The sequence below is a fragment of the Bubalus kerabau genome, chromosome 9 (genome assembly GCF_029407905.1).
Source record: "Bubalus kerabau isolate K-KA32 ecotype Philippines breed swamp buffalo chromosome 9, PCC_UOA_SB_1v2, whole genome shotgun sequence".
Classification (NCBI taxonomy): Eukaryota; Metazoa; Chordata; class Mammalia; order Artiodactyla; family Bovidae; genus Bubalus; species Bubalus kerabau.
In genome coordinates, this window is record NC_073632.1 from 35999559 (window position 1) to 36027508 (window position 27950).

At 36.1% G+C, this 27950-nt stretch overlaps 1 protein-coding gene across 41 annotated transcripts in view; it reads left to right on the plus strand.

Annotated features, from left to right (window-relative positions):
• Positions 1–25501, plus strand: part of TRDN (triadin) — a 414851-nt gene extending 389350 nt beyond the window's left edge. For 27 of the 41 annotated variants that reach the window (XM_055534977.1, XM_055534979.1, XM_055534983.1 and 24 more), the window contains 3 exons: positions 19244–19285; positions 20673–20711; positions 22892–25497. In XM_055534977.1, the coding sequence (XP_055390952.1) occupies positions 19244–19285; positions 20673–20711; positions 22892–23031 (221 nt within the window). In that variant the 3' untranslated portion in view covers positions 23032–25497. Of the gene's footprint in view, positions 1–19243; positions 19286–20672; positions 20712–22891 lie in introns of all 41 variants that reach the window. The other 14 variants (XM_055535006.1, XM_055535009.1, XM_055535017.1 and 11 more) reach the window with 7 other exon arrangements.
• Positions 25502–27950: the final 2449 nt, after the last annotated feature.

Consider the following 27950-nt stretch of genomic DNA (forward strand, 5'->3'; position numbering starts at 1 on the left):
CTACTTTCGTCTTCAGCATTCAATCACTAAACGTTTGGCATAGAGCACATCTGGTTGAGCAATAATGCTTGCTTTGCTGTTGTTTTCTAATGTTCATTAACTTAATTATAGGTCTGAAAAGAATACATAGTTAGGAATAGATCTAATCTTATATGTAACATACACTGACCAAACTCTCAGAAAATACTCTCTGAAATACCAAGATCTAGGTGTAGATAGCAGCTCAAATGATACATGACACAACTATGAATTTTCCTATAAATCTTAAAATTCTGGGAAATAGCAAATTTCCTTCTCAAGTTTCCGGATTTAAGAAGACAAATGGTTTTAAATCAGTGCTATCTAAGGCAGTATCACTTGAGCCACATCTGTAGTTTTAAATTTTCAAGTAGACACATTAAACAGCTTCCCTGGTAGCTGACCTGGTAAAGAATCCACCTGCAATGCAGGAGACCCCAGTTTGATTCGTGGGTTGGGAAGATCCTCTGGAGACGGGATAGACTACCCACTCTAGCATTCTTGGGCTTCTCTGGTGGTCCAGATTGTAAAGAAACCTCCTGCAATGCAGGAGATCTAGGTTCGATCCCTGGGTTGCGCAGATCCCCTGGAGAAGGGCATGGCAACCCTCTCCAGTATTCTTCCCTGGAGAATCCACATGAACAGAGGAGCCTGGCAGGCTACAGTCCATGCGGTGGCAAAGAGTTGGACACAACTGAGAAACTAAGCACAGCACAGACACATTCAAAGGGTAAAGACAAATAGACGAAAACAATTTTAATATTTGTATCTGATGCTATTTTCAAATATTTTTTCAAAATGTAATCTATATAGAAGTATTTTGATAGTTTATCTAATTTTGTATTGAGCCTTTGAAATTGTGGGTGTATTTTATACTTATGGCACATTTTGATTTGCACTAGCTGTATTTCAATTCTCTAACAGCCCGGGGGGTCAGTGGATACTGCATTGGGTAGAGCAGTTCTCAGGATTTATTGAGTATTTCTGCTGTGTTCAATATTTAGTGAGTAATAAGGATGATATAAGACAATCAGTAAAGGTGGTACTTGCCATATATCTCAAAGTTCCTTGACTGCAAGTAATAGAGCTCCATATGGACTTGCTTCAGATATTTTTGAAAAAAGGAAAATAATTACAAGGTTACAGCACGGTCTCATTGATGCATAGGCAAAGTTAATATTTGATCTTCAGAAAACCCTCTGAAACTATCTCACTCCACACCCTTCCCCTACGGCCAAAGGTAGTCAGGATAGAATTCATTTAGGAGGTAATTCTACAATTTGTATTTGAAAAATGCTTAGGAATGGATAATTGGCAAAAGAAGGTGTAAAGAAAAAACTCACTTCTGTGTATTTCTCCTTTACTCTCATGCTACCACCATACTCCTAACACTTCTGATACCAGGCAAGTAGGATTGTTTTCATACTAAGCATTTCTCTGTGACACCAGCTCTCCTACAATTAATTTAATTCTGATACTAACTAGACTTAGCACATCATAAATTGCCAATCAAAAATTTATCTGTGAGCTGTTTGTATACTTTGAAGATTAATCCCTTGTTAGTTGCATCATTTGCAAATATTTTCTCCCATTCTGTAGATTGTCTTTTTGTCTTGTTTATAATTTTCTTTGTTGTGCAAAAGCTTTTAAGTGTAATTAGGTTCCATTTGTTTATTTTTGTTTTTATTTACATTGCTCTAGGAAAAGGATTCAAAAAAATACAGATACAGTTTATATCAAAAAGTGTTCTGCCTATATTTTCCTCTAGGAGTTTTATAGTATCTAATCTTAAATTTAGGTCTTCAGTCCATTTGGAGTTTATTTTTGTGTATGGTGTTAGAGAATGTTCTAATTTCATTCTTTAACATGTAGCTGTTCAGTTTTCCCAGCATCATTTATTGAAGAGACTGTCTTTCCTTCATTGTATATTCTTGCTTCCTTTGTCATAAGTTAATTGACCATATATGTTGGAGGTTATTTCTGGGCTTTTTATCCCATTCCATTGATCTCAATTTCTCTTTTTGTGCCAGTGATATGCTGTTTTGATTATTCTAGCTTTGCAGTATAATCTGAAGTCAGGGAGCCTAATTCCTCCAGTTCAGTTTTTCTTTCTTAAGATTGCTTTGGCTTGTGTTAGAAAGCAGTGAGATGTAAGAACATATAAGTTGAAACATTGAGGTAGAGAACCTGCCCATCAAGGAACTCTAGAATAATTGCCACAGAGGGCTATGGTTTATTTTGTGTAAAGGAGTGAAATATGGAGGAATTGTTGGCAAGTCTAACCTCATAAGAATAGCAGTAATAGAAGTAGTAAGAATAAGAGTAGTAACTGAAAAGAGAAATATGTGAAGAAGACAATATATTGATTCTGGTGGATAATAAGATATAAATGTCCAAGACATCATGGAATAATGCATTTTATTATTTTTTTAATTTAAATTTATTTATTTTAATTGGAGGCTAATTACTTTATAATATTGTATTGCTTTTGCCATACATCAACATGAATCCGCCACAGGTGTACACGTGTTCCCAATCCTGAACCCCCTCCCATCTCCCTCCCCATACCATCCCTCTAGGTCATCCCAGTGCACCAGCCCCAAGCATCCTGTATCCTGCATCGAACCTGGACTGGCAATTCGTTTCTTATATGATATTATACATGTTACAATGCCATTCTCCCAAATCATCCCACCCCAAAACACCAATACAGTATACTAACGCATACATATGGAATTTAGAAAGATGGTAATGATAACCCTGTATGCGAGACAGCAAACGAGACAAGATGTATAGAACAGTCTTTTGGAATAATGCATTTTAATAAGCTTGTTTTGTGTGTATATGAAAATTATGTTTTTATAGCGCATACTTTTCATCATGCCTTTTTAGAGGTAATTATCAAAAACTGCCTCAGATACTATCAAGTAGAACATACTAAAGATAATTTAAACTAAAGAACCATTGTTCTTTCCCTGAACTCTCTTTTTTTTTAACATTATGTAATTTTTTTTGTCAGATGTCTAATTTGTTTTTTAGCTATTTGTCTTTACTAAAGGAAATTGATGAAGTAGTTCCTTTGTGCCCATTGCTCCCTTCCAACCTTCTCTCCACCGCTAGTGCCTGTGTCTCTTGTCCTCTGAACAGAACCAGGTCTTCCACCTCTGCTATATCATTTTTTCTGCTTTGGTGCTGGATGCACACAGACCATTATTCATTCCCAGATTTTTTTGTTGGGAATGGGGGAGACTGTTAATATGTGGGAAAAGACTGATGTAAAAGAGAGAAGCAGTATCTCTTTCAGAAATCTCGTGGCTTACTCTGATTGAGATTCTTGAAATCATCCTGGTGGACTAGATTCTCAGCTACCCTGAGGGTTTGTTTTAGGAATAAAAAATAATCAGCAAAATAATAGTATTTCTTTATTATACCAGTGAAAGTAACATTGCAAAATCAAAATTTCCATGATTCACAGACTATTATGGTTTAATTGATGTTTGCTCTGTGGGTTTACTTTATCAAAGGATGTAGATTTCTAATTTCTGAATAGTCATTTAATTTTCATTCCGTACTTTTTACTTTGTATGTATGGTAAATATATAATGAAACTACCTTTCCACAGAGTTTTGAGGAAGACCTCAAGAGGCATGAAACTATACTATATTTAAGATATAATTACTGATACTTTAAAAATTAAAAGCAAAACAAATATTCACATTCTTGAATTTTAAAGTATAATTATTTCTTGCTGATATTAATATTTTAAGGCTTTGGAAAACTTTTCCTTTGAGAAAAAATTGTGTACAAAAAAATTATGTAAAACATTCCCAGGAACTTGCCTGTAGGCAAAACATGAAACAAAGCAAGGGAATGAGGAACTACAGTCTTTAAGAGCAAATGGGGCAAGGGAAGTCTTGCACCTAGAAGAGTATCAAGGTTCTTGACATAGCTGAGACACTGACAGTATATTTATATTATATTTATAATTAAGGAAAAAGATTTTATAAGAATCCATAGTTTTTTGTTCTTAGTATCTACTAGTCAACATTTAAGTAAAGCTAGGTTGGCTTGCCCTTCAAAATGAGTACTTTAAAAGAAGTGATGTATTAAGAACACTTCTTAAAATTATTCTATGTAGAAATTTAACTTTGACACCTTTTTCTGTAACATTTTTCTCTGATCAGAAATAGTGAGGATTTTACTGTTAGCACCTCACCAAAATTATCTGTGTAGACAGGTTTGAATCATTGTAAAGTCTCTGAGATCAAATATTTGTATTAAAATAATGAATTTAACTTTTTCATAAAATACTGATAAATTTTAATCTTTTCAGTTCAGTTCAGTCGCTCAGTCATGTCTGACTCTTTTTGACCCCATAAATCTCAGCACACCAGGCCTCCCTGTCCATCACCAACTCCCGGAGTTCACTCAGACTCACATCCGTCCAGACAGTGATGCCATCCAGCCATCTTATCCTCTGTCGTCCCCTTCTCCTCCTGCCCCCAACCCCTCCCAGCATCAGAGTCTTTTCCAATGAGTCAACTCTTCGCATGAGGTGGCCAAAGTACTGGAGTTTCAATTTAGCATCATTTCTTTCAAAGAAATCCCAGAACTGATCTCCTTAAGAATGGACTGGTTGGATCTCCTTGCAGTGCAAGGGACTCTCAAGAGTCTTCTCCAACACCACAGTTCAAAAGCATCAATTCTTCTGTGCTCAGCTTTCTTCACAGTCCAACTCTCACATCCATACATGACCACTGGAAAAACCATAGCCTTGACTAGACAGACCTTTGTTGGCAAAGTAATGTCTCTGCTTATCAATATGCTATCTAGGTTAGTCATAACTTTTCTTCCAAGGAGTAAGCATCTTTTAATTTCATGGCTGCAGTCACCATCCGCAGTAATTTTGGAGCCCAGAAAAATAAAGTCTGACACTGTTTCCACTGTTTCAGCATCTATTTCCCATGAAGTGATGGGACCAGATGCCATGATCTTCATTTTCTCAATGTTGAGCTTTAAGCCAACTTTTTCACTCTCCTCTTTCACTTTCATCAAAAGGCTTTTTAGTTCCTCTTCACTTTCTGCCATAAGGGTGGTGTCATTTGCATATCTGAGGTTATTGATATTTCTCCCGGCAATCTTGATTCCAGCTTGTGCTTCTTCCAGCCCAGCATTTCTCATGATGTACTCTGCATATAAGTTAAAAAAGCAGGGTGACAATATCCAGCCTTGACATACTCCTTTTCCTATTTGGAACCAGTCTGTTGTTCCATGTCCAGTTCTAACTGTTGCTTCCTAACCTGCATTCAAATTTCTCAAGAGGCAGGTCAGGTGGTCTGGTATTCCCATCTCTTTCAGAATTTTCCACAGTTTATTGTGATCCACACAGTCAAAGGCTTTGGCGTAGTCAATAAAGCAGAAATAGATGTTTTTCTGGAACTCTTGCTTTTTTGATGATCCAGCGATGTTGGCAATTTGGTCTCTGGTTTCTATGCCTTTTTTAAACCAGCTTGAACAACTAGAAGTTCACAGTTCACGTATTGCTGAAGCCTGGCTTGGAGAATTTTGAGCATTACTTTACTAGTGTGTGAGATGAGTGCAATTGTGCGGTAGTTTGAGCATTCTTTGGCATTGCCTTTCTTTGGGATTGGAATGAAAACTGACCTTTTCCAGTCCTGTGGCCACTGCTGAGTTTTCCAAATTCGCTGGCATATTGAGTGCAGCCCTTTCACAGCATCATCTTTCAGGATGTGAAATAGCTCAACTGGAATTCCATCACCTCCACTAGCTTTGTTCGTAGTGATGCTTTCTAAGACCCACCTGACTTCGCATTCCAGGATGTCTGGCTCTAGGTCAGTGATCATACCATCATGATTATCTGGGTTGTGAAGATCTTTTTTTGTACTGTTCTTCTGTGTATTCTTGCCACCTCTTCTTAATATCTTCTGCTTCTGTTAGGTCCATACCATTTCTGTCCTTTATCAAACCCATGTTTGCATGAAATGTTCCCTTGGTGTCTCTAATTTTCTTGAAGAGATCTCTAGTCTTTCCCATTCTGTTGTTTTCCTCTATTTCTTTGCATTGATCACTGAGGAAGGCTTTCTTACCTCTTCTTGCTATTCTTGGAACTCTGCATTCAGATGTTTATATCTTTCCTTTTCTCCTTTGCTTTTTGCTTCTTTTCTTTTCACAGCTATTTGTAAGGCCTCCCAGACAGCCATTTTGCTTTTTTTAAATCTTTTACAGAAGTTAATTACTTTTTAACAAAACTTAAGCAAACCCAGCAGAGGCCTAGCCAGGATTTCCATTTTTTATATGGCTTCGTTTGTTGCTTTCATTTGTAATTTGCTTTTTAATGCTTTCTAACTTTTAAAATGTTCATTCATCTTTTGGTTCTGCATTTTTTGTGTATGAATTCGGTAAACTAATAAGTAATTTGTATCAATAATAAAGTATAGTGGATAATTTTAGATATCAAATTCAGCTACTTTGTGATTTTGTCTGAAAATTTAAATAAGCGCAGATATAATTAAAGTTTTTATGTAAAGGCTAATAGTCTTTTCCCTCCTTTACATGTTTGATATATCTTAGGTTAAGCACTTTTTTAAGATTATAATAACACATAACTGAAGTATACCATTTGTCATTAATAAAAGCATAACCTGTTTTTTGATTATATATCCCTGGATTGAAAATTTTCAAGAATTTCAGAAAGCCACAATTTCCTAATAAGCATGTTACTGCTATTTGAAAGAAAGTTTGACTTTGTCAGACAATCATGAATTCAGATAATCATGAAACTATTAATGAGTCAGTGAACTATAAAGTGTTACTATAATGGCAAAAGGAACTAATTCTCTTAAATCTTTAAACACAGAGTATGCTTTGGTTTATGTTAATATTATATGTAATTCCCTTTTATAAACAATTAAAATAATGATCTTTTCTAAAGACATCAGATACAACCTAACATCCTGTAAGAGTTAATTCATGACTAAATCAAATTATTTATGTTATCTCAGACTAATTGATTTGCTAATAAAAATATTAATAGTATGCCATTAACTAAGGGTGGCATATCAACACTTTAACTTTCAAAGAAGTGAATCAATTTTATTATTACACAACATACCGCAGTCACATTTCTAGCGCTGCACAGAAAGCTTAATAATCTGATTCCATGCAGTTACAGAAAATGTCTTGAAACATCATTTGCTTACTTTTACAGAGTAAGTTTGAATGGTGTTATTAGTGCCAGTTGTATCTTGAATTCACTTGCCTAATGTTGACCAAAATATTTCCCCCAAACTAAACTAAAGTGCAGACACTTAAAATGACTATTAAATCACTCTGTGGTCTATTAAAATTCTTTGACCATTTTTTTAAAAAGAGCATCTCCATTGATTTAAATAATTATTTTATAATTACCTTATTCATTGTTGAAACCAGTGGGATTGATTAAATACTTAAAAACAGAAAGAGGAAAAAAGACCATCCCATTTCTAAATTAAATCCTCAGGAAATGAAGATTTAACAAGAGAGATGATTACCTTTTCTATAATTCACCTTTGCATGCTAATTAATGTTAAAATTTAAATTTACTTTTCTTCTCCACAAGCTCAAAGAATTTAAAAGTGTTTTATTATTTGATATCTTACATAAACAAAATAACATGTAAGTGTATATTTAAAAACTAGATACTATGATGTGACTTCACCTCTGAACTCTCTCCATCCTATCTCTTGGTTCCTGGTAGAAGTAACTAATACACTGATTTTTTTTTTAATTCTCTTAATTTTTTTTCTGATTGTATCACTTTTCTTTCTAATTTTATCTTACATTGTAAGATATATCCTGAAGTTGTTGTTGTTGTTTTTTTTACTTAACGCTATGCTTCTCAAATCCTTAAGTGTTTTGTGTAGTTATAGCTCATTTTCACTCCTGTATAGTATAGCACTTTGTGAATAAATGCATTTTAATCTATTCTACTATTGATGGATATTTGCTTTGATTCTGATTCAAGATTTTTGTGTTCCTTTTTAAACATCTTATTATGTATGTTTATTTTATTACTCTTTACCCTTTCTACACATATTGCAAGTAACCTATTTTCCTTTAAGTACTACTTCAACAGCCTCTCTCAAGCTTCTTTATATGTAGTATTTTCATTATCATTCATTTTAAAGTATTTCTTAATTCCATTGTAATTGTTTAATTAGTATATTTCATAGATGTTTTAGAATTTTAAATACTTTAACATTTCCAAGCCTATGGGAATTATAAAGATTATCCTCTTTTAATCAACTTCTAACTTAATTGTGTAGTAATTAGAGAAAGTGGTCTACTCTTTGAAATGTGTTGAGCTCTTATCTTATGAAATAATACATTATCTGTTTTAGTAAATTTCCATAAATCATTGAGAATAATATTCATTTTCTAATGGTTAGAGGCAAAATTCTATATACATTAAATTGTTGTTCATTCTCTAAGTTGTGTCTGACTCTTTGTGATGCCATGGCCATAGCACACCAGGATATCCTTCACTACCTCCTGGAGTTTGTTCAGATTCATTTGCATTGAGTTGATGATGCTTTCTAACCATCTCATTCTCTGCTGTCCTCTTCTCCTTTTGCTTTCAATCTTTCCCAGCATCAGGGTCTTTTCCAATGAGTCGCTCTTTCCATCAGGTGGCCAAAGTGTTGGAGCTTCAGCTTCAGCATCAGTCCTTCCAATGAATATTCAGGGTTGATTTCCTTTAGGATTAACTGGTTTGAACTCCTTGCTGTCCAAGAGACTTTCAAGAGTCTTCTCCAGCACCACAATTCAAAGACATCAGTTTTTCGGTGCTCAGCTCTATTTTTGGTCCAACTCTTTCATCCATACATGACTCTGGAAAAACCATAGTTTTGACAAGACAGAACTTTGTTGGCCAAGTGATGTCTATACTTTTTAATATGCCATCTAATTTTGTCATAACTTTACTTCCCAGGAGCAAACATTTTCTAATTTCATGGCTGCAGTCACCATCCACAGTGATTTTGGAGCCCAAGAAAATAAAATCTGTCACTGCTTCCACTTTTTCCCCTTCTGTTTGCCATGAAGTGATGGGACCCAGATGCCATGATCTTAGTTTTCTAGATGTTGAGTTTTGAGCCAGCTTTTTCATTCTCCTCTTTCATCCTCATTCGAAAGCTCTTTAGTGCCTCTCCAGTTTCTGCCATTGGAGTGATATCATGTGCATACTTGAGGTTGTTGATATTTCTCCCAGCAATCTTGATTCCAGTTGTGATTCATTCAGCCTGGCATTAAGTTAAATAAGCAGAGTGACAATACTCCTTTCCCAGTTTGGAACCAGTTAGTTGTTTAAGATTCTGACTGTTGCTTCTTAACCTGCATACAAGTTTTGCAAGAGACAGGTAAGGTGGTTGGTATTCCCATCTCTTTAAGAATTTTCCACAGTTTATTGTGATCCACAGAGTCAAAAGCTTTAGCGTAGTCAATGAGGCAGAAGTAGATGTTTCTTTAGAATTTCTAATCCTGATTTACATGCTAATTTTGTTCAGTATTTTTAGTTCTAACCTTTAAACTGTATGAATGTCAGATTTTATTATTATTTTTTCAATCAGTATGTGTCTGTCTTTACCCATATGTTTACCAATGTCACTATTTACCATTTCATTTGCATCTCTGAATTTCTTTTGCTGTCCTACTTCTTTCAAGAGAATCTTGTTTAGAAGTGCCTTGAGCAAAACCTATTGGTGGAAAAAATACTCTGTTTTTATTTCTCTGACAATGTCTTTAAGTAATCCTCATTCCTGAGAGCCTTCTGCTAGGCACATATCTAGGCACCAGTTATCACTCTTCGAACATTTTCGTGTATCATTCCCCTGTCTTGTTTTTGCTTCTTCCACTGAGGTGGGAGAATTTTGTTATCAGTTGAATTGTCATTCCTTCCTATGTGATCTATCTTTTCTTTCTGGCTTCTTTAAATATTTTCTCTTTGCATTTTATCTGCTGCAGTTTCAGTCAAGTTTTTTGGAATAAGAGCTTTTTATTGTGAAATGCTTCCAGTATACATTTTTTTTTCTTTTACCATTTTGAGGGATTAATGGCCTTTATTCTTCAAACATTGTGTCTGCATTCTTTTTTCTGCTGATTAGGAACGTGTTGGGTATGTATATTATTTCTTCTCTTTTAACACCTCTTTTAAGTCTTTCATCTTCTTGTGTCTCTATGCCATATGTAGGGAAATTTGATCCATTCTAACAACCCACTCCAGTACTCTTGCCTGGAAAATCCCATGGACAGAGGACCCTGTTAGGCAGCAGTCCATGGAGTTGCAAAGAGTCAGACACGACTGAGTGACTTCACTTCACTTCAATGCATATTCAGTAATTATTTCTTGAACACTCTAATTTGTATTTTTCTTAAAATAGTTATTTTAAGATTATATTTGTTATTTCACAATCACCTGTTGCTTGTTCTTATTTATAAATTTATATTTTATTTTTTAAAACATTAATATATATTAAATTTTGAATATGAAGTACTTTGTGATATAACTTTGTTGTTTGTTGTTTCTTTGGACTCTCACTCAGGATGGTCTTTTCTGTGTTTGAGACTTTATGAAATCACATTGTTTTTCTTTCCCTCATTTCTATCTGACCTTATCTTTCTTTGTCTCTATTGTCCCTGTCCTGCTCAAATTTATTCCACTCCTAGCAATTTCTTCCCATCTGAGGTGCCCCATCTTGGGAGTCAGCACGAGCTTACCAGTTTCTCAAGGTCAAAGAGTACCCGATGGCATGAGCACCCAGACTCACGGTGAACCCTGTGTGCTCACCTGCTGAACACTGGGCAGAGTCCCTCTTAGTTTCAGCTGATGATCAAAAATTATTCTCTCTCACTTTTCAGAAAATACCTCCTGGCTGTAGGAGGGTTCCTTATTTTCAGGTTTCTCAGAATCCCCATTATTTCCTTATGCTTTCTCTTCTGGAAACACTGATCCCTGCGGGGTTTTGACTGTCTGATTGTCCCTATCCACAAGTATTTTAGGGTTCATTTCATTTTGTAGTAAATATTGCCCGTGGTTTTTGCTATCTTATGGTGGAATTTGGAGGAGATTTTGCTATCTTATGGTGGGATTTGGAGGAGATTTAAATACTGCATTGCTGTTATCTTTTCAAAAATCCCTGGGTCAGTTATATTTTCATCCTACCATCCCTGGCATAAAAAAGGATCTTAACCCCTGTACTCCTGCTTTGCTCCTTGCACACTTAGTTTTTGAGTTCCAGTTTTAATGTCATCACTTGTCCTTAGGATGACCTCACCCTTCATGTATCAGCAGGATTTCTTCCCTGTTTCTGGGGCAGGAGGAAGGAGTCTGTTTGGAGATTTTCTTTATGTCCTCTGAGTCCAGCACTGCAACAAAAGATGTGCTTTCATAGTTGTTGTTGTTGTCTACCGTATTATCAAAAGTATTTGTGCCTAATAGTATTTTTAATATCGCCCACAAATCTCATTTTAACCAAGGTTCATGCCTTACTTTTCTCAATTAAAAAGTAAAATATCTGATAGTCTAGTTCTACACAATTGTACAAAACTAAATCTGTTGTTAAAATTGTAGAAAGCTTGACTCATAGAAGCCTCAATTTAATCTTCTTTCAAGCAAACCATCCTCATCCTCAGTTAATATATATAGACACAAACCTTTAAAAAAAAGAAAACACACTTCCTTGTAGTATATGGATGAAAACTTGATTCAGGATAAAGTTATTGACTCCTTTTTTTGTTGGATGCCCCTTGCTGAAATGGAATATTGCTAGAGATTGTTTGCTGGAATGGACTCTTGATGGATACTAATATCAGTGCAGGTTTTCTTAAAACAATTTAGAAATGAATACATGGTAGAAATATGAACATCCTCATAGGGTAGTGGCTGATAACAGGGAAACTGGCTTTAGATGGACTGAGTTCCCATACTGACTTAAAAGTTTGGGTAAATTGCTTAACATCTTTGTGCTCAGTAGCCTTATTTTTTGAATGTGAATAATGATATTAAAATTACCTCTCTGAAACATTGGGAAGATTAAGTAAGATAAAATAGAGTTTACAAGTGATTTGTGGATAGTAAGTGATCATTAATTGCAGTCTGTGAGGATGATGATGATAATGATGGTGATAATGATGATAAAAGGTTACTTCCCTAGTTAGAGACAGGCTTTGCTTATAAGCCTTTTGTGTCAAAATGGATGAAAAAAATGAGATAAAATAATAATTTAAAAATCTCACTTATTTTGTTGTGGACTTAAAGCAATCCCACTTTTTTAGACACAAGTGATAAAATTCATGGAGATTTTGTTCCAGGAAGGAAAAAAAAAAACGGAGCAGTTACTTTTGGCTGAAGCCTTCTAAATAGGTACTAGCTGCTGGGCTCACTCCCTCTGATCCCTCCTTCTGCTAGACCCCAAAGAAAGTCCCCAGGGCTTCCCAAGTGGTGCTAGTGGTAAAGAACCTACCTGCTAATGCAGTAGACATAAGAGATGTGGGTTCCATCCCCAGGTTGGGAAAATCCCCTGGAGGAGGGCACAGCAACCCACTCCAGTATTCTTGCCTGGAGAATCCCACAGACAGAGGAGCCTGGTGGGCTACAGCCCAGGGGGTCACAAAGAGTCAGACACAACTGAAGGGACTTAGCATGGCACAGCACAGAGAAAGTCAGTGTAGAAGGCATAGTTGGTGAAATGTTTGTCACTGTCCATTATTAGTCTTCGGGTACCAACAATGTGGCCTCATTCATTTACTGGTGATGTTAAGTTGTTCTGACACTGCCCTCAAGACAGTGATGCCTTGTCCTTAGAGTGATGGGATAGACACTCAGAAAGGATTGCACACGTTTATCGAATACCCTTGGCTTCACTGTGTGCTAGGTTCCAAATGTGAACTGTCTCTGCAAACTTTATTACTCCCTGTGGTCAATTCCAGGAATCTTTGGATATTGCTCAGTGTAGCAGTTAATTTTCTTTAAAACTCCTGACCATTTTAAATAATAGCATGTGTAAAAGGAGCTATTCACACCTGATAGCTAAAATAAACTGGCCGTCAACTGTTGCCTGGAACTACTGCAGATTCTTAGGATGTCTTGAAAAAATATAAACTCTTAGGAGATAATATTCTATCAAGCTATTTACACATAATCTAGCAAATCAGTTGAGCAAATAATTTGAAGCTGTCAATAAGTCTGCAGACACAGTGAGTAAGATAAAGTGAGAGGAGTGAAGAAGAATACAAAAATCCATGCTAAGCTACTTTTGTGTCTGTGCTTCAGGATGCCAGATGCTTACCTATGAGCATTTCTTGAAACTCTACACAAATCAGAATAGACTGCCAGTAGAAATAAACAGTAAATGCTGGTACACACATGCATTATTTAGGTAGTTTTTATTTATTTATCCTATTTGCTAAGAGTATGCAGAGCAGACTGGGCACTACACAGAAAAATGTTATCTGTAAAAATAACAAAAATACAAATATATGCCATCAATGTGTATCCTTTAACATTTTGCTTCTCTCCAAAATACAATCTCTTTTCTCCTTTTCACTTTCTTACCCACCACTACCCTCTCAAGCTCAAGTGAAGAAGCTTTGCTTCTGCCAAGATTCATCACTCCATGTCCTCCTTGACTCTGTCCTTTCTTGTCTCCCCTGATCTTGCTCCCTCAATCCCGCACTTTCATTTCTCACTTTAAAAGGTCCTCTTCCTCCTGCAGACAAATATCTTCCAGTGATTCCCTTGTATAAAGTGTCTCTTACCCTTTCTCTTCCTGAAGCTCTTGTACTTTTGTTCTGCTTTCATTTACAGCCACGCTTCTGGACAAAGCTTCCCACCAATTCTTCACCACATCTTCAGGCTTTAATTGCATGCGATATTCAGTGTCTGTGAAAGTATAGGATGGAGTCCTCAGTTTGAAAGTCAAAAGAATACATTTTTATTCTCCATTGTTTGGGATATGATTAAATTGAAGTGGTTAGGCAAACAGAACAGGTATTGCCTTTTACTCTTACTGTTTCCAAAGACAGTTAGGTAACTCTTCTATTCATCCACACCAAAGGAGAACAGATTGTTGAAAGAGCAGAGGAATATACTTACGGAAACTCTGCTTCATCTCTGCTCTGCACAAGTGCATGATTCATGTGTGAATTGACTCTGTCTGAGCCTTCTGGCTGTTGCTTGTTAAACAATATAATGCTAACAGCAATATAATGTTCTAGAATCAGAGAAGACTGAGTTTAGAAGGCCATTCTTGAGAGGTAGGATTGCTTAGTGGTGAACAGCACAGTCTCTGGAACCCAAAGTGGGTTGCTAAAATCTGAATCCTGATTTTTCCACTTCCTAGCTCTGGAACCTTCTAGACTTTAATGATCCCTTCTGTAAAATGGGAGTGATAATAGTACCTTCTCACAGATTTGCTGAGGAGGCGAAATGTGTTAGTATCAGTGCTTAGAACAAAGGAGGGCAGGTTACAGTGCACTGTTTGTGAATTAAATATAAATCTTCATTCAAGCAGCTCTGACCCAGGCAGGTTGGAGTTCATGCCCTAGCCCTGCCAGTCACTCATTTTATGCCCTTGGGCAGTACTTAACCCCTCTCTACTCTGTCTACACAGGAGATTTAAAATAAGAGCATCTATGCAGAGAAGTGCTGTAGGGATTGAATATGCCAGTACATGTGAAATTACTTAATAGGATCCAAGAGATGGTTTAAGTGTTAGGAAACATTAACTCTTATTGCTGTCATTAAAAGTGATGTCTCAACCCTCCCAGTTTTGTCCATTAACACAATGCATATCTCTTCTAAACTTTTCCAGATATCTTGACTTCCTTGTCTTGCTTCATTCTAAATATAGAAACTTTATGACTGGCCAACACCACAACTGAACTCATAGAAAAATTAACTTTTCGTGATTCCCAGTTAATGAGTGCTTCTTAGTTTTCCTCACTGCTGGGAATGGCACCACCGTCTTTCTTCAATCTTAATAAAAACGATGTTACCGCTTTTTGTAGTCATCTCTTGCACTCACAGTATTCAATTCCATTTAACTCTACATAGAAAGCCTCATTTACTCTCAACTTCTTCAGTGACTCCTAGTTGCAGAAATCACTGGTTCCTGGGTTGACTATGAAAATGCATTCCCTATTTCTTTCTCTGAATCCATTCTCACATATTCTAGTTTTGTCATTTTTACTAAACACATCTAAAATATTATTTTTCTCTTGAACAACTTCCACTTGCTATGACATTATGTAGAGACAACTCAGCCTGACCTATAAAAACTTCGCACATGACAATCCTATCCAGCTTTTCCAGATGTGGTTCTCCTGCCCTCTTCAGTGTTTCCTGTGCTTCTTGAATAGCCTCTTTCTTTTGCTGGATCTAGTCTTTCTTCATCTGATGGCCTTCACTTTAAGCTTACTGTCTCCTTTAGTCAAAATCTCCTCTGTATGAAAGAGCTTGTTTTGAGTTAGACTTTCTTTATAAAATAATTTTCTGATTACCCCTCCCATTAAAACAAGTCATTCCCTAAAATTTCCCTGGCATATTTTGATACTTATTTTATAATAATGACTGTACCCATTCAGAGTCAAGTATTGAATATTTCATCCAAACCATCACTTGCCCAATGAAGGCACAAGTTATAAGAGTAAATGGGCTGTAGTGCCTTTCTCAGGGTTTTTTTTTTTTTGTATTCTGAGCAATGAAAATCCCATGAATTGATCCTCCTTCAGTAAATTCCAGTTACTCTTAAGTTACTTACACAGAGATTGTGTCTCTAGGGCAACTGCCCTAGGGCTTGCTGCTTATCTTGTGTCTCTGTTCTCCATCTGGTTAGCCTGAGCAGTTGACATGTGACTCAGTTCTTGCCAGTTTCTATCACCTGTAGTTAGTTTACTGTGGGTCAGAATAGCGATTTTTGGAAAGGGAGTAAAATAAGGTTTTTCTTCTATCCACATTTATTTCCCTGGGGGTAACAAATAGATCCAGAGAATAAGTGCTTTGTTTAAGTGTGCTACTATGGTGGCTCAGAGGTTAAAGCGTCTGCCTGCAATGCAGGAGACCTGGGTTTGATCCCTGGGTTGGGAAGTTCCCCTGGAGAAGGAAATGACAACCCACTCCAGTATTCTTGCCTGGAGAATCCCACGGACAGAGGAGCCTAGTGGGCTACAGTCCAGGGGGTCGCAAAGAGTTGGACACGACTGAGCGACCTTACTTACTTACTTACTATCTACAGAAATAATATACGTTTTTCTTGTACAAGGACCTTGCACCATTTTAATTTTGTAAACATCTTCCATAGAAATTAGCAGATTTTTACTACACAAATATGATCATTATTTGATTCATCTAAGAATTCTGATTTTTTAAAAATATTATGTTACTTTAAAATATAATTTAATCATTTATACCATTATTTTATTTATAACCATTGATAGGACAGTTTAAGGCCACTTAATCCAATATTTAACTGGGTTAAACCTATATTTAAATATTTTAAAAACTAATTAGGTTGAAACTTCAATAATTCATCATAAAAAATGCTAATAGTTTTGTTTTTCCCCATTTTGTTCTTTAACATAGTAATATCTCTTCCTAAAGGTCACATTTCTGTCCTACTAGAGAAAATTTGCATACTAACCTATTTATCCCTTTTCTAACTATTTATGAATAGCTGTTATGCAAAATCTGAATAAATAATATAAAATTGACCCTCTTTCCAATCATTATAAGTGCTAAAAATTTTATATAAATATGTAAAGATCATTTATTAAGTTGTATTAGAATAATCTCCTACTTAAAATTACTGCCACATTATTCCACCATGTATCTTTTAAGTAGACTGCACAAAAGACCATGAATATATGTAATGCACCTGAAGGGTCATTGTTTATGTCTGAGCTTTTGTTCAACTTTTTTTTTTTAAGTCTTTTTTTTTTTAATTTTATTTTTAAACTTTACAATATTGTATTGGTTTTGCCAGATATCTAAATGAATCTGCCACAGGTATACATGTGTTCCCCATCCCGAACCCTCCTCCCTCCTCCCTCTCCATTCCATCCCTCTGGGTCGTCCCAGTGCACCAGCCCCAAGCATCCAGTATCGTGCATCGAACCTGGACTGGCGACTCGTTTCATATATGATATTATATGTATTTCAATGCCATTCTCCCAAATCATCCCACTCTCTCCCTCTCCCACAGAGTCCAAAAGACTGTACTATACATCAGTGTCTCTTTTGCTGTCTCGTATACAGGGTTATTGTTACCATCTTTCTAAATTCCATATATATGTGTTAGTATACTGTATTGGTGTTTTTCTTTCTGGCTTACTTCACTCTGTATAATAGGCTCCAGTTTCATCCACCTCATTAGAACTGATTCAAATGTATTCTTTTTAATGGCTGAGTAATACTCCATTGTGTATATGTACCACTGCTTTCTTCTCCATTCATCTGCTGATGGACATCTAGGTTGCTTCCATGTCCTGGCTATTATAAACAGTGCTGTGATGAACATTGGGGTACACGTGTCTCTTTCAATTCTGGTTTCCTCGGTGTGGATGCCCAGCAGTGGGATTGCTGGGTCATAGGCAGTTCTATTTCCAGTTTTTTAAGGAATCTCCACACTGTTCTCCATAGTGGCTGTACTAGTTTGCATTCCCACCAACAGTGTAAAAGGGTTCCCTTTTCTCCACACCCTCTCCAGCATTTATTGCTTGTAGATTTTTGGATCGCAGCCATTCTGACTGGCGTGAAATGGTACCTCATAGTGGTTTTGATTTGCATTTCTCTGATAATGAGTGATGTTGAGCATCTTTTCATGTGTTTGTTAGCCATCTGTATGTCTTCTTTGGAGAAATGTCTATTTAGTTCTTTGGCCCATTTTTTGATTGGGTCATTTATTTTTCTGGAGTTGAGCTGTAGGAGTTGCTTGTATATTTTTGAGATTAGTTGTTTGTCAGTTGCTTCATTTGCTATTATTTTCTCCCATTCTGAAGGTTGTCTTTTCAACCTTGCTTATAGTTTCCTTTGTTGTGCAGAAGCTTTTAAGCTTAATTAGGTCCCATTTGTTTATTTTTGCTTTTATTTCCAATATTCTGGGAGGTGGGTCATAAAGGATCCTGCTGTGATGTATGTCGGAGAGTGTTTTGCCTATGTTCTCCTCTAGGAGTTTTAATGCCATTTCATTGTCTTTTTTTTTTTTTTTTTACTTTAAAATATTGTATTGGTTTTGACATACATCAACATGCATCTGCCACGGGTGTACATGTGTTCCCCATTCTGAACCCTCCTCCCACCTCCCTCCCCATACCATCCCTCTGGGTCATCCCAGTGCACCATCCCCAAGCTTCCTGTATCCTGCATCAAACCTGGACTGGTGATTCATTTCTTATATGATATTATACATGTTTTAATGCCATTCTCCCAAATCATCACCCACCCCCCATTCCCTCTCCCACAGAGTCCAACACCTTATCTTTGACAAAGGAGGCAAGGATATACAATGGAGAAAAGACAATCTCTTTAACAAATGGTGCTGGGAAAACTGGTCAACCACTCGTAAAAGAATGAAACTAGAACACTTTCTAACACCATACACAAAAATAAACTCAAAATGGATTAAAGATCTAAACATAAGACCAGAAACTATAAAACTCTTAGAGGAGAACATAGGCAAAACACTCTCCGACATACATCACAGCAGGATCCTCATTGACCCACCTCCCAGAATATTGGAAATAAAAGCATTTCATTGTCTTTACAATCATCAGAAGTCAGCTAACAAAAGATGTGGACAGAGTATTTCCTCTTGATCAGCCATATGTGTATAAATTTATTTACCTAAAATTCCCTAAATTCCAAAAGCGATTGTAGTTTGGGGAGGTAGTGTTAGGAGTCAGAGGACAGGCACATTTGGGAGGATCACTGCAGGTCCTGCTTGCCCCCACCAGACTTCTGGCCTGCTGACCACAGGCCTGGCACAGCATCTGTTTCCTCCCCACTCTCTGTCCCAGTCAGGCAAGTTGCCTTATTTGGTAGAAAGTTCTTGTTCATAGAGATACTTAATGCTGAGTTTAGATTGAGACCTTCTAAGTCTTAAAACCCCCTAAATACAGTATCTCCTCTTTGGGAAATAGGTCATGAATTGATACATCTTTCTTTACTCTCTAGGAGAAGATTCTGAAGATGTACCAACTTCAAAGAAAGCTAAAGGTAAGATTGTTATTTTCAGTTCACTATGAATTTTCTCGTCTGTAAATTTTTTTCTATCTGTTTTATTTAACTATTCTGGTTCTCAACTTTACCTAAGCAAAGTTTAGATGGTACACTTATCTGTAAACAGCTTTTGTACATTATTTGGAAAACATATATGTGTGTGTGTGTATATATGTGTGTATATATATATATATATATATAACATGCTATACATATATATTATACACCTGTATATATTATATATCTCTGTATATCTCTATATATTTAAGACTAACTGGACACTGATTTATTTACAAGTAATTATTAAATAATTTGTAGGCCAATAAGGTTATAAGAGAAATATTTCAGAATCATAATTTCACAAGTGTTGTTTGACAGAAGGAGGACCACATAAATGTTCAAATATGATATTTACATGTGTTTATTAAGAAAAATTGAGATAACTTGCCTATATTAGCAATAATAGCTAAAGAAAAGATGGAAGTAAGGAGGAAGAGAGAGAGGGAGGGAAGACTGACCTCAAACCTCAGAAAAATTTGCTACAACCAGATACATGACCTTAGGCGTGTATTTCCAGGACTAAATTTATTCATCTGTATTGTAAGGTTTTCAACTAATTTAATTTAATGCATTTTTTTTCCTGAAGGGTTTCCTGGCTTCCTAGTTTGGCTTGTTATATGACAGATATTTTCTATTCTACTTTCAGACTTGCCTATGGACAGTAAGAGTTTGCCTAAGATGTACTCTTTTTTTTTTTTTTCTTTTTTTTTTTTTTTTTTAATTTTATTTTATTTTTAAACTTTACATAACTGTATTAGATTTGCCAAATATCAAAATGAATCCGCCACAGGTGGTGCATATCACTTCAGCAAAGGAGTCCTTGAGTCACATGAGAAAAGCAAAGGGTGCAGGATATATGAGCCTGCTGCTATTCTTTCATGATAAGGATGACCATTAAAACTCATGTGTCTCACAAGTTTAAAATTATTTTGATCGAAACATTTGTTTCATAGCAAGATTCCATCCTTACCATATTATAACTCTGAGCATCAAAAACTCTTCAAAGAAAGGAATGAGTGTCAAGCCAGCCCTCCATTAACATCCAGCACATCAGGACCAGTTCTATGTGAACAATTGCCTGTAGCATTTTCCAGTCTTTTCTTTCATTGCCTCCTCTTCTATTACTGGCTCTTAACCTACTGAAGTTTGTAGTTAAAGACTGAACAGAATCTGAATAAGAACCTAGAATTTATTATAAGGAGGCCAAATAGCTCCTGTTTCTTTCATATTGTGTACCTTTTAAGACATTTTTTATGTCCCTACGTATTTGTATAATAACTATGAATGTACAAGGTAATTACTTTCATATTTTTGTATCCACTAGAAGAAGCTGAAGAGGTATCTTCAACAAAGAAGCAGAAAAGTAAGTTAAAAAAAAGATGATTAAAACCACTAAGGCATTCTGTAGGTGGTACATATACACTGAAAGTTTAGACTCTCTTAAGAAAACCAGCATTAGAAGAAAAAGATGTGGAGCATGTACGTGAAGAGTAACATTAAAGTAGGTCACTCACATTTCTAAGAGGAGTTCTGCACTCTTCACGTCAGTCAAGGGGCACACATTTGGAGGAATTACAAAGTCATGACTGAAGTGGCATTTATTGCAAACCATTCTGCACAGCTCTGATCCTGAACATTCTAACTGAATCTGTGCTTAAATGTGTGCTACTGTCTGCTTTATGAAAAGACAGCTGAAGTGATATACTGAAATTTTTTACCTCAAAACGAAAAAAAATGTAGAAATAGGTCTCAACAATTCAATTGCTTAGAAACTCACTTCTAAGATTCAAATTTCCTTTTACCTTTTCTCACTATATGGCAGGCTGTTAATATTCAATCTTTGGGATCGTTGATTTTATAATGCAATCAATATTCATATGCAGTTACAAAATTCAATGTCCTATTTTCTTATTATTCCAGCACATCCAAATTAGACATTTTTTCTTCAGATGGTAAAGCAATACATCTTGAATTCACATATGCATAAAAGTCATTGCTGCACAGACTAAAGGAAGGAATTTTTTAAATAAGTATAACCAAAGTTTGCTTCACATAATGCTTTTGAAATAAAAAATAGACATTTATCTGAGGAAATAATGTCAATAATGTTCTCTGGGTTCCACAATCCTTCTTAAATGTATTTCTGAAGGAAATTACAAAAATGACCTCTATAATAGCAAACACTTCCTGTTATATTAATATATGTGAATCATTGAAAAAATATCAAGAGCCTACTATATTTTAAGCACTGTTTAGATGCTGTGGCTACTGCAACAGATGAGGGATAACAAATTATAATCCTTCATAAATCAGGTTGTATGAAACAAGAAATAAATAAGTAGTCTTAATACTTTCAGATATGGTTGCAAAATCCATAAAGTCAATCTAAGCATGTTTTTGATTTATATAGCAGTGCTTTCCCAATTGTTCACCTACTTGTAACAATTTGTGGCTGTATCACATAATACTCAAAATCTGTTATTTCATAAATAATTATTAAAGATAGGTGGATTATATTGACGTCAATCTCCTGGTTGGGATATTATAGTATCATTCATTTCTCAAAGATGTTACCATTGGTGAACACTAGGTGACAGATACATGGGCTCTCTCGGCATCATTTCTTACAACTTCATGTAACTCTTCAATGATCTCAAAATAAAAATTTTAAATAAAAGTAAGTAAATAAAATAATTCCACTTTTTAGTAAAAAACAAAAGTGTCAAATATTTTCAGTTCACTTGGGGGATTTACCATAGCAAAACAATATTTTCATCTTTCCATGAAGCAGTTCTATAGTTTGACATTCATGAGCCTTTTATAGAAGACCTAGAATGTCCAGCTACAATGATATTTTCACTCACAACCATTTGGCATCAATAAAATAAATGTCAGAACAGTGCCTGTGAACGAGAAGGCTCAGCTGGAAGCTGATTCTGATGGTCTCTCCCCCTTTGAGTACTGGCTCTGCCATTCTTCCTTCATGCAGGCCCAGCATTACTGCCTTCCTTCTCTGCAGCCTGTCCAACCCCTAACCCTAGACTCCCACAACCTTGGCGAGGGTGCAGGGATGAGGGTTGTGTTACTGACCCTCTTTGAGGCTAAAACAAAATAGAAAACAATTCTGGATAAGATAAAGAGGAAAGAAGAACTAAATTCAAGATTTCTCCAAACCATTTTCATCAGTGAAAAAGCTCAGTGATTAAAGTCAGCTGACATCATGGGTGATGAAATCAGAATAATCCCTTGTTGTCTCCCTTAGCTTCTTTCTACCCACGCTTTGCTCTATTCTACTTCCTAAGCCCTTAGACTCATGTGGATTTGACTAGCCTCCCCTCCCCCATATTCCACATACTGCAAGCTGCAATTATCATTCTCTTTCCTGGCCAGCTGCAAGAAGTCTGTGGTTGGTTGACAGAATACTGTCTGTCTGTGGAACCCATGCCCATATGTATTGACTTAGACTGCCTCGCAATGCTTTACCTCTGTTCCTAATCACATTCTAGTTGTTTTTTTAATAAATCATCATGCTCTCTTTCTTAGCCCCCATCAGCTTCTTCCAGTGTGTCTACTTGGATGGATACAATGGCTATGGATTTCAGTTTCCTGTCACTCCTGTGCACCACCCCGGAGAGAGCTCTGGCCAACCAAATTCTCCAGGACAGAAGCATCAACGAAAATAAGACACATATGCACAGCCCTTGCAAATCGCTTTAGAACTTTGAAAATAGGATCTTTTGTTTGTCTACAGTGACACAGGCAATTGAAATCATGTAGTCCAGGGGATTTCTTTGAAAATATTTTACTCTTCTGCCTGGTGTAGAAAGGGTGAGCAGAGGGTCTGAATGATAAGAAGACAAGTTGGAGGGTCTGGCGCTCAAGAATCTGTCATTTGTTTGCTGCTGGGAGTGGGTGCTTGTATTTTTCTATTTCCAGTCACTTTAAGGCTGTTCACAAACTAATTTAAATTTTGCTTAAAAATGATCTTTTAAACATGATTGACACAATTACAACATGAAATTTCTGGCTTCAGTTAGATATTGACTTCTAAGTGAAAACACAGACTATGCTCTAAGTTTAAAGGCTTTAGTAGCTTATACAAAAGCTGCTCTTTTGCATCATGTAGGTATCTAAACTCAGTTTACCCAATATGTTGATATTCAATAGTTTAATTTTATTTCTGTATATATATCTATTTTACTTGTGACTCTTCTCTAAAAATGGGTAACAGTTTCACCAAAGAATGCTTTAAGTGTCTTGTAATGCTCTTTTAGAGCTCAAAATATCTCTGAACTTTAGACATGATAAGATGGAGCGGAAAGGCTTGATGAATCTTATCCCTAAGATTTGTCTTGAATTACAATTAGGAAATTCACTCCAGTGGAAATACGCCATCCAATTAGGCAAGTCTGGTGAATCATTTGTTTAAATATAAGCAAATGAGATGTAGACTAGCCAGATTTCTCCAGACTGTGCCCTAGTAAAATGTCACCTGGGTGAAATTTTAGATCAGTCACCAAATTTGGGTGACAGATGCAAGAGGATTTTCATTTCACTTTAATAGGATCATTCTATGGAGTTAAATAGGTTTTATTGCTCAAAACAAAAAAAATATAAATGTCATCAAAGTGGAAGGAACACATTTTAACCATTAAGTTTGCCATGAGATATCTTACTTGTTTTTTAGGTAATTAGTTACCAGTGCTAGTGAAATGAATAACAATCTTTAACTTATTTGATGATGCATCACTAGGGAAAACAACTATACTTTTGCCATCCTTTGTCTCTCAGTGATATAAACACTTATGTTTTTAACTACATTTTTCTAACAACAATAAAAGTCATGCCAGGGAATTCCTTTGCAGTACAAGAGTTAGGATTCCACACTTCCACTGCTGGGAGCACAGATTTGATCCCTGGTCAGGGAACTAAGATCCTGCATGTCACGTGGTACAGTCTAAATAAATAAATGAATAAATGTCATGCCACTGTGACCTTTATTATGTTTACAGTAGCAATTTAACTTATGACACATTAACTCAGGAAGTAAATTGAATTACTCTTTCTAGCTTTTTAATCATCTTCAGCAAAGTCCGAAAGAGCCAGAGCCAATACTAGCCAAGTGATTTATTTTCAAGGACTGAAACTAAGTTCCTTAGGTCCAAGATGTAGAACACTGTTTCATTGGAATATCATTAGGCTAGTGCATCAGTAACATGTTAATTATTAATAACGAATTTTCAGTGACTTTTGTGAATAGTTAATCTTGGCCACTGGCTGGTAGACCTAACTTATACCACAAAAGCCAATGATATGATGAACCAAGATTAATGCCACTCCATATGGAGGGCTGCCTGGAAGTGTGTAATTTCAGTACCAATCAGATGGTACTATCTTTTAAAGCCTCTTCTTTTAACAGTGAAAACTTGTGGGTAGGACAGTGGATGAAGTTTATTGTTCAACTACTCCTCCAGCTTGTCCAATTTAATGGCTAAAGGAATAGAGAGAAAATATGATGGTTTTCTCAATTTCATAGAAAAGAATGGTTTATCCATTCATTCTTTACATTGAATGACTGTTGAGCATTTACTCTTTCTAAGGCACTGTGTTAGCTCTGGGCCATATAAGGAAAATATCAGAGATAAATTCTGTTCCCAGTGCTATCCTGACACAGTATGTGGCCTTGGAAAATTTGCTAAACATTCTGTGCTTATTTTTCCAATGTGTAAAATAAGGATTTCTAGACAAACAACCTTATACCTCACAGATGTACCGTGGAGACTGAGAAAATATCTTAATATGGACATGACAAAAAAGTGTCTAAAAGAATACTTTTGAATGTGGCACTACTTGTTCCTCTGAGTACTTTTCTACATTATATTACGGTCTCTTTCATTCTCATCATGAAAACTATTTGATAAAAAATAAAATATGACAGCTCCTTGTAATTAGACAAGTCAATTATGCTGTAAACAATATGAACAATGTTGTTACGGTGTATCTGCTTGAAGTTACAATGAAATAGCACATGAAAATTGTTAATTAAACTCTCATCTGTTCATACAGTTCCATCAAATAAAGTATTTCTAGTCCTTTCATGTTTGTGCTTTACATTTTAAAATGAAAAGATAAATGGTTGGTTTAAAAGTCATTGTCTTTAGTAGTTCACTCATAATTCATGTCATATTGGTTATGAATGTGTAAGTAGTTGATAATTGTTTTAGTTCTTCGTTTTGTCTAATTGGTATGGGCTACTCATTTCTGTTCTTTACTCTTCCCTTCTCTTTACCTTCTCTTAATAGATGAAGCTCTAAGATAAATATAGGTCTATAGAAGATAAATGAAGGTCTATAGAAGATAAATAATTACCTAAGGTTTTAAATTTATGTTTAGTTTTCATAAAGCCTGATAATGGGGCCAGGCTTTTTTGGAATAATTCACATGAAATGCCCCAGTGTATTGTTTCCTTCTGGTACAACCCTGTCAAAACTGCTCACTGTAATATTTTGGGAACTAGAACTATATGTTGAGGGACTCAGATTATTTCTTTGAGTTATTTTGCTGGAAAAAAGCAAAGAGAATAACCAATATTATTCCTGATAGAAAATTCAAGGACGACCTAGCTAAGCTGACAGTACAGAAAACGAACCTAATCCTTATACAAATGCATAAGTTTGCCCAAAGTAGCCAATTGCACGAAAACCAGGCCCAGAATATTAGTCAGCTAGCTCCCAGATGCCTTTAACTTTGTCTTCAGGATACAGTTACAAATCTTAGCTAGTTCAATCCAGCATCTCAAAATTTATTTTTTAATTATCACCAGAGTTAGAAATGCAATCCTATGTGGAAAGACTTGCTTTTTTTCTACATGAGAGCCTAAAGGGACTTTAAGAGTTTCATTCATTTGCTTTAGAGATAAAGGAACTGAATCTCAGAGATGTTAGGTGACATGCCAACGGGTCGCATTGCTAACTAGTAATAGAAGTAGACTGAGAACTGGGATCTTCTGTTTTCTAATCCACCACATATAACCCACCCTGTGTGACTCCATGTTGAAGTCTCCACCATCATAAACTACCTCTGACATTTACACACATTAAGATGTAGAAACTCAGCACAGCTTTCCAGTCACTGGCTTCCTGACCACACTCTCTGCCCGACTCCTTTCAGGCCAATATTACTGCTACCTTGTACCTGCTCCCTTCATTAATTATGAAGTGAAGTGAGCTCAGTTGTGTCTGACTCTTTGCAATCCCATGGAATTCTCCAGGCCAGAATACTGGAGTGGGTAGCCTTTCCCTTCTCCAGGGGATCTTCCCAACCCAGGAAATCAAACCGGGGTCTCCTGCATTGCAGGCAGATTCTTTACCAACTGACGTGTCAGGGAAACCCTCATTTATCATTCATGTCAACAAAACATTTAGAAATTCCTGTGGATGCTCTCCTTTGTGTATAAAAATAGTTTTATTTTTCCACACTATTTAAGTCACTGAAAGACTCCAAATATTTGCTCCAAATAAGGAAAAAACAACTCTCTTTAAATTAATCTCAACACAACCAAAGATGCAGGTTAACAAAATAAGTAAAGAAAACAGATGCTTACAAAAACACATTTAGACTGTAAAGGAAAGCTCAAATTAAATGATGAATTACTGCATATTAATAAATAAGTCATACGAATTTCAGAAGTAATGCTTACAAAAACACATTTAGACTGTAAAGGAAAGCTCAAATTAAATGATGAATTACTGCATATTAATAAATAAGTCATACGAATTTCAGAAGTGCATGTTAATAAAGTAGTAATAGCAATATATATAGGTTTATATATTTAATATTATATATATTATATATCCCAAACACCTTCAGTTCAGTTCAGTTCAGTCGCTCAGTCATGTCCAACTCTTTGCGACCCCATGAACCACAGCACACCAGGCCTCCCTGTCCATCACCAACTCCCAGAGTCCACCCAAACCCATGTCCATCGAGTCAGTGATGCCATCCAGCCATCTCATCCTGTGCCGTCCCCTTCTCCTCCTGCCCTCAATCTTTCCCAGCATCAGGGTCTTTTCAAATGAGTCAGCTCTTCGCATCAGGTGGCCAAAGTTTTGGAGCCTCAGCTTCAACATCAGCCCTTCCAATGAACACCCAGGACTGATACTGATCTCCTTTAGGATGGACTGATTGGATCTCCTTGCAGTCCAAGGGACTCTCAAGAGTCTTCTCCAACACCACAGTTCAAAAGCATCAATTCTTCTGTGCTCAGCTTTCTTTATAGTCCATAATATTCTAAATAAATGACAACAGAATATCCTTCAAATCATTGAATCAGAACCCATAGAGCTTGTAAGATATCTGTGGAAAGGTAGTGCCCTGAATAGAAAGCTGAGATAGAACACCAGTTGGTCCATGGACCCCAGACACCGCTGCAGCGTCAAACATTTGTTAGAGTATCTGAAGGTGTTTCAGCAATGTAACTTAGCGACGGCAGTGTCAAAGTAAATATTACTGCATCTTAAAACAATTGACATATGTCTATGCTTAGGAAGAACTCTCTCTCCCTCTCATATTCAGAATTCAATGACAAATCATTTGTATATAT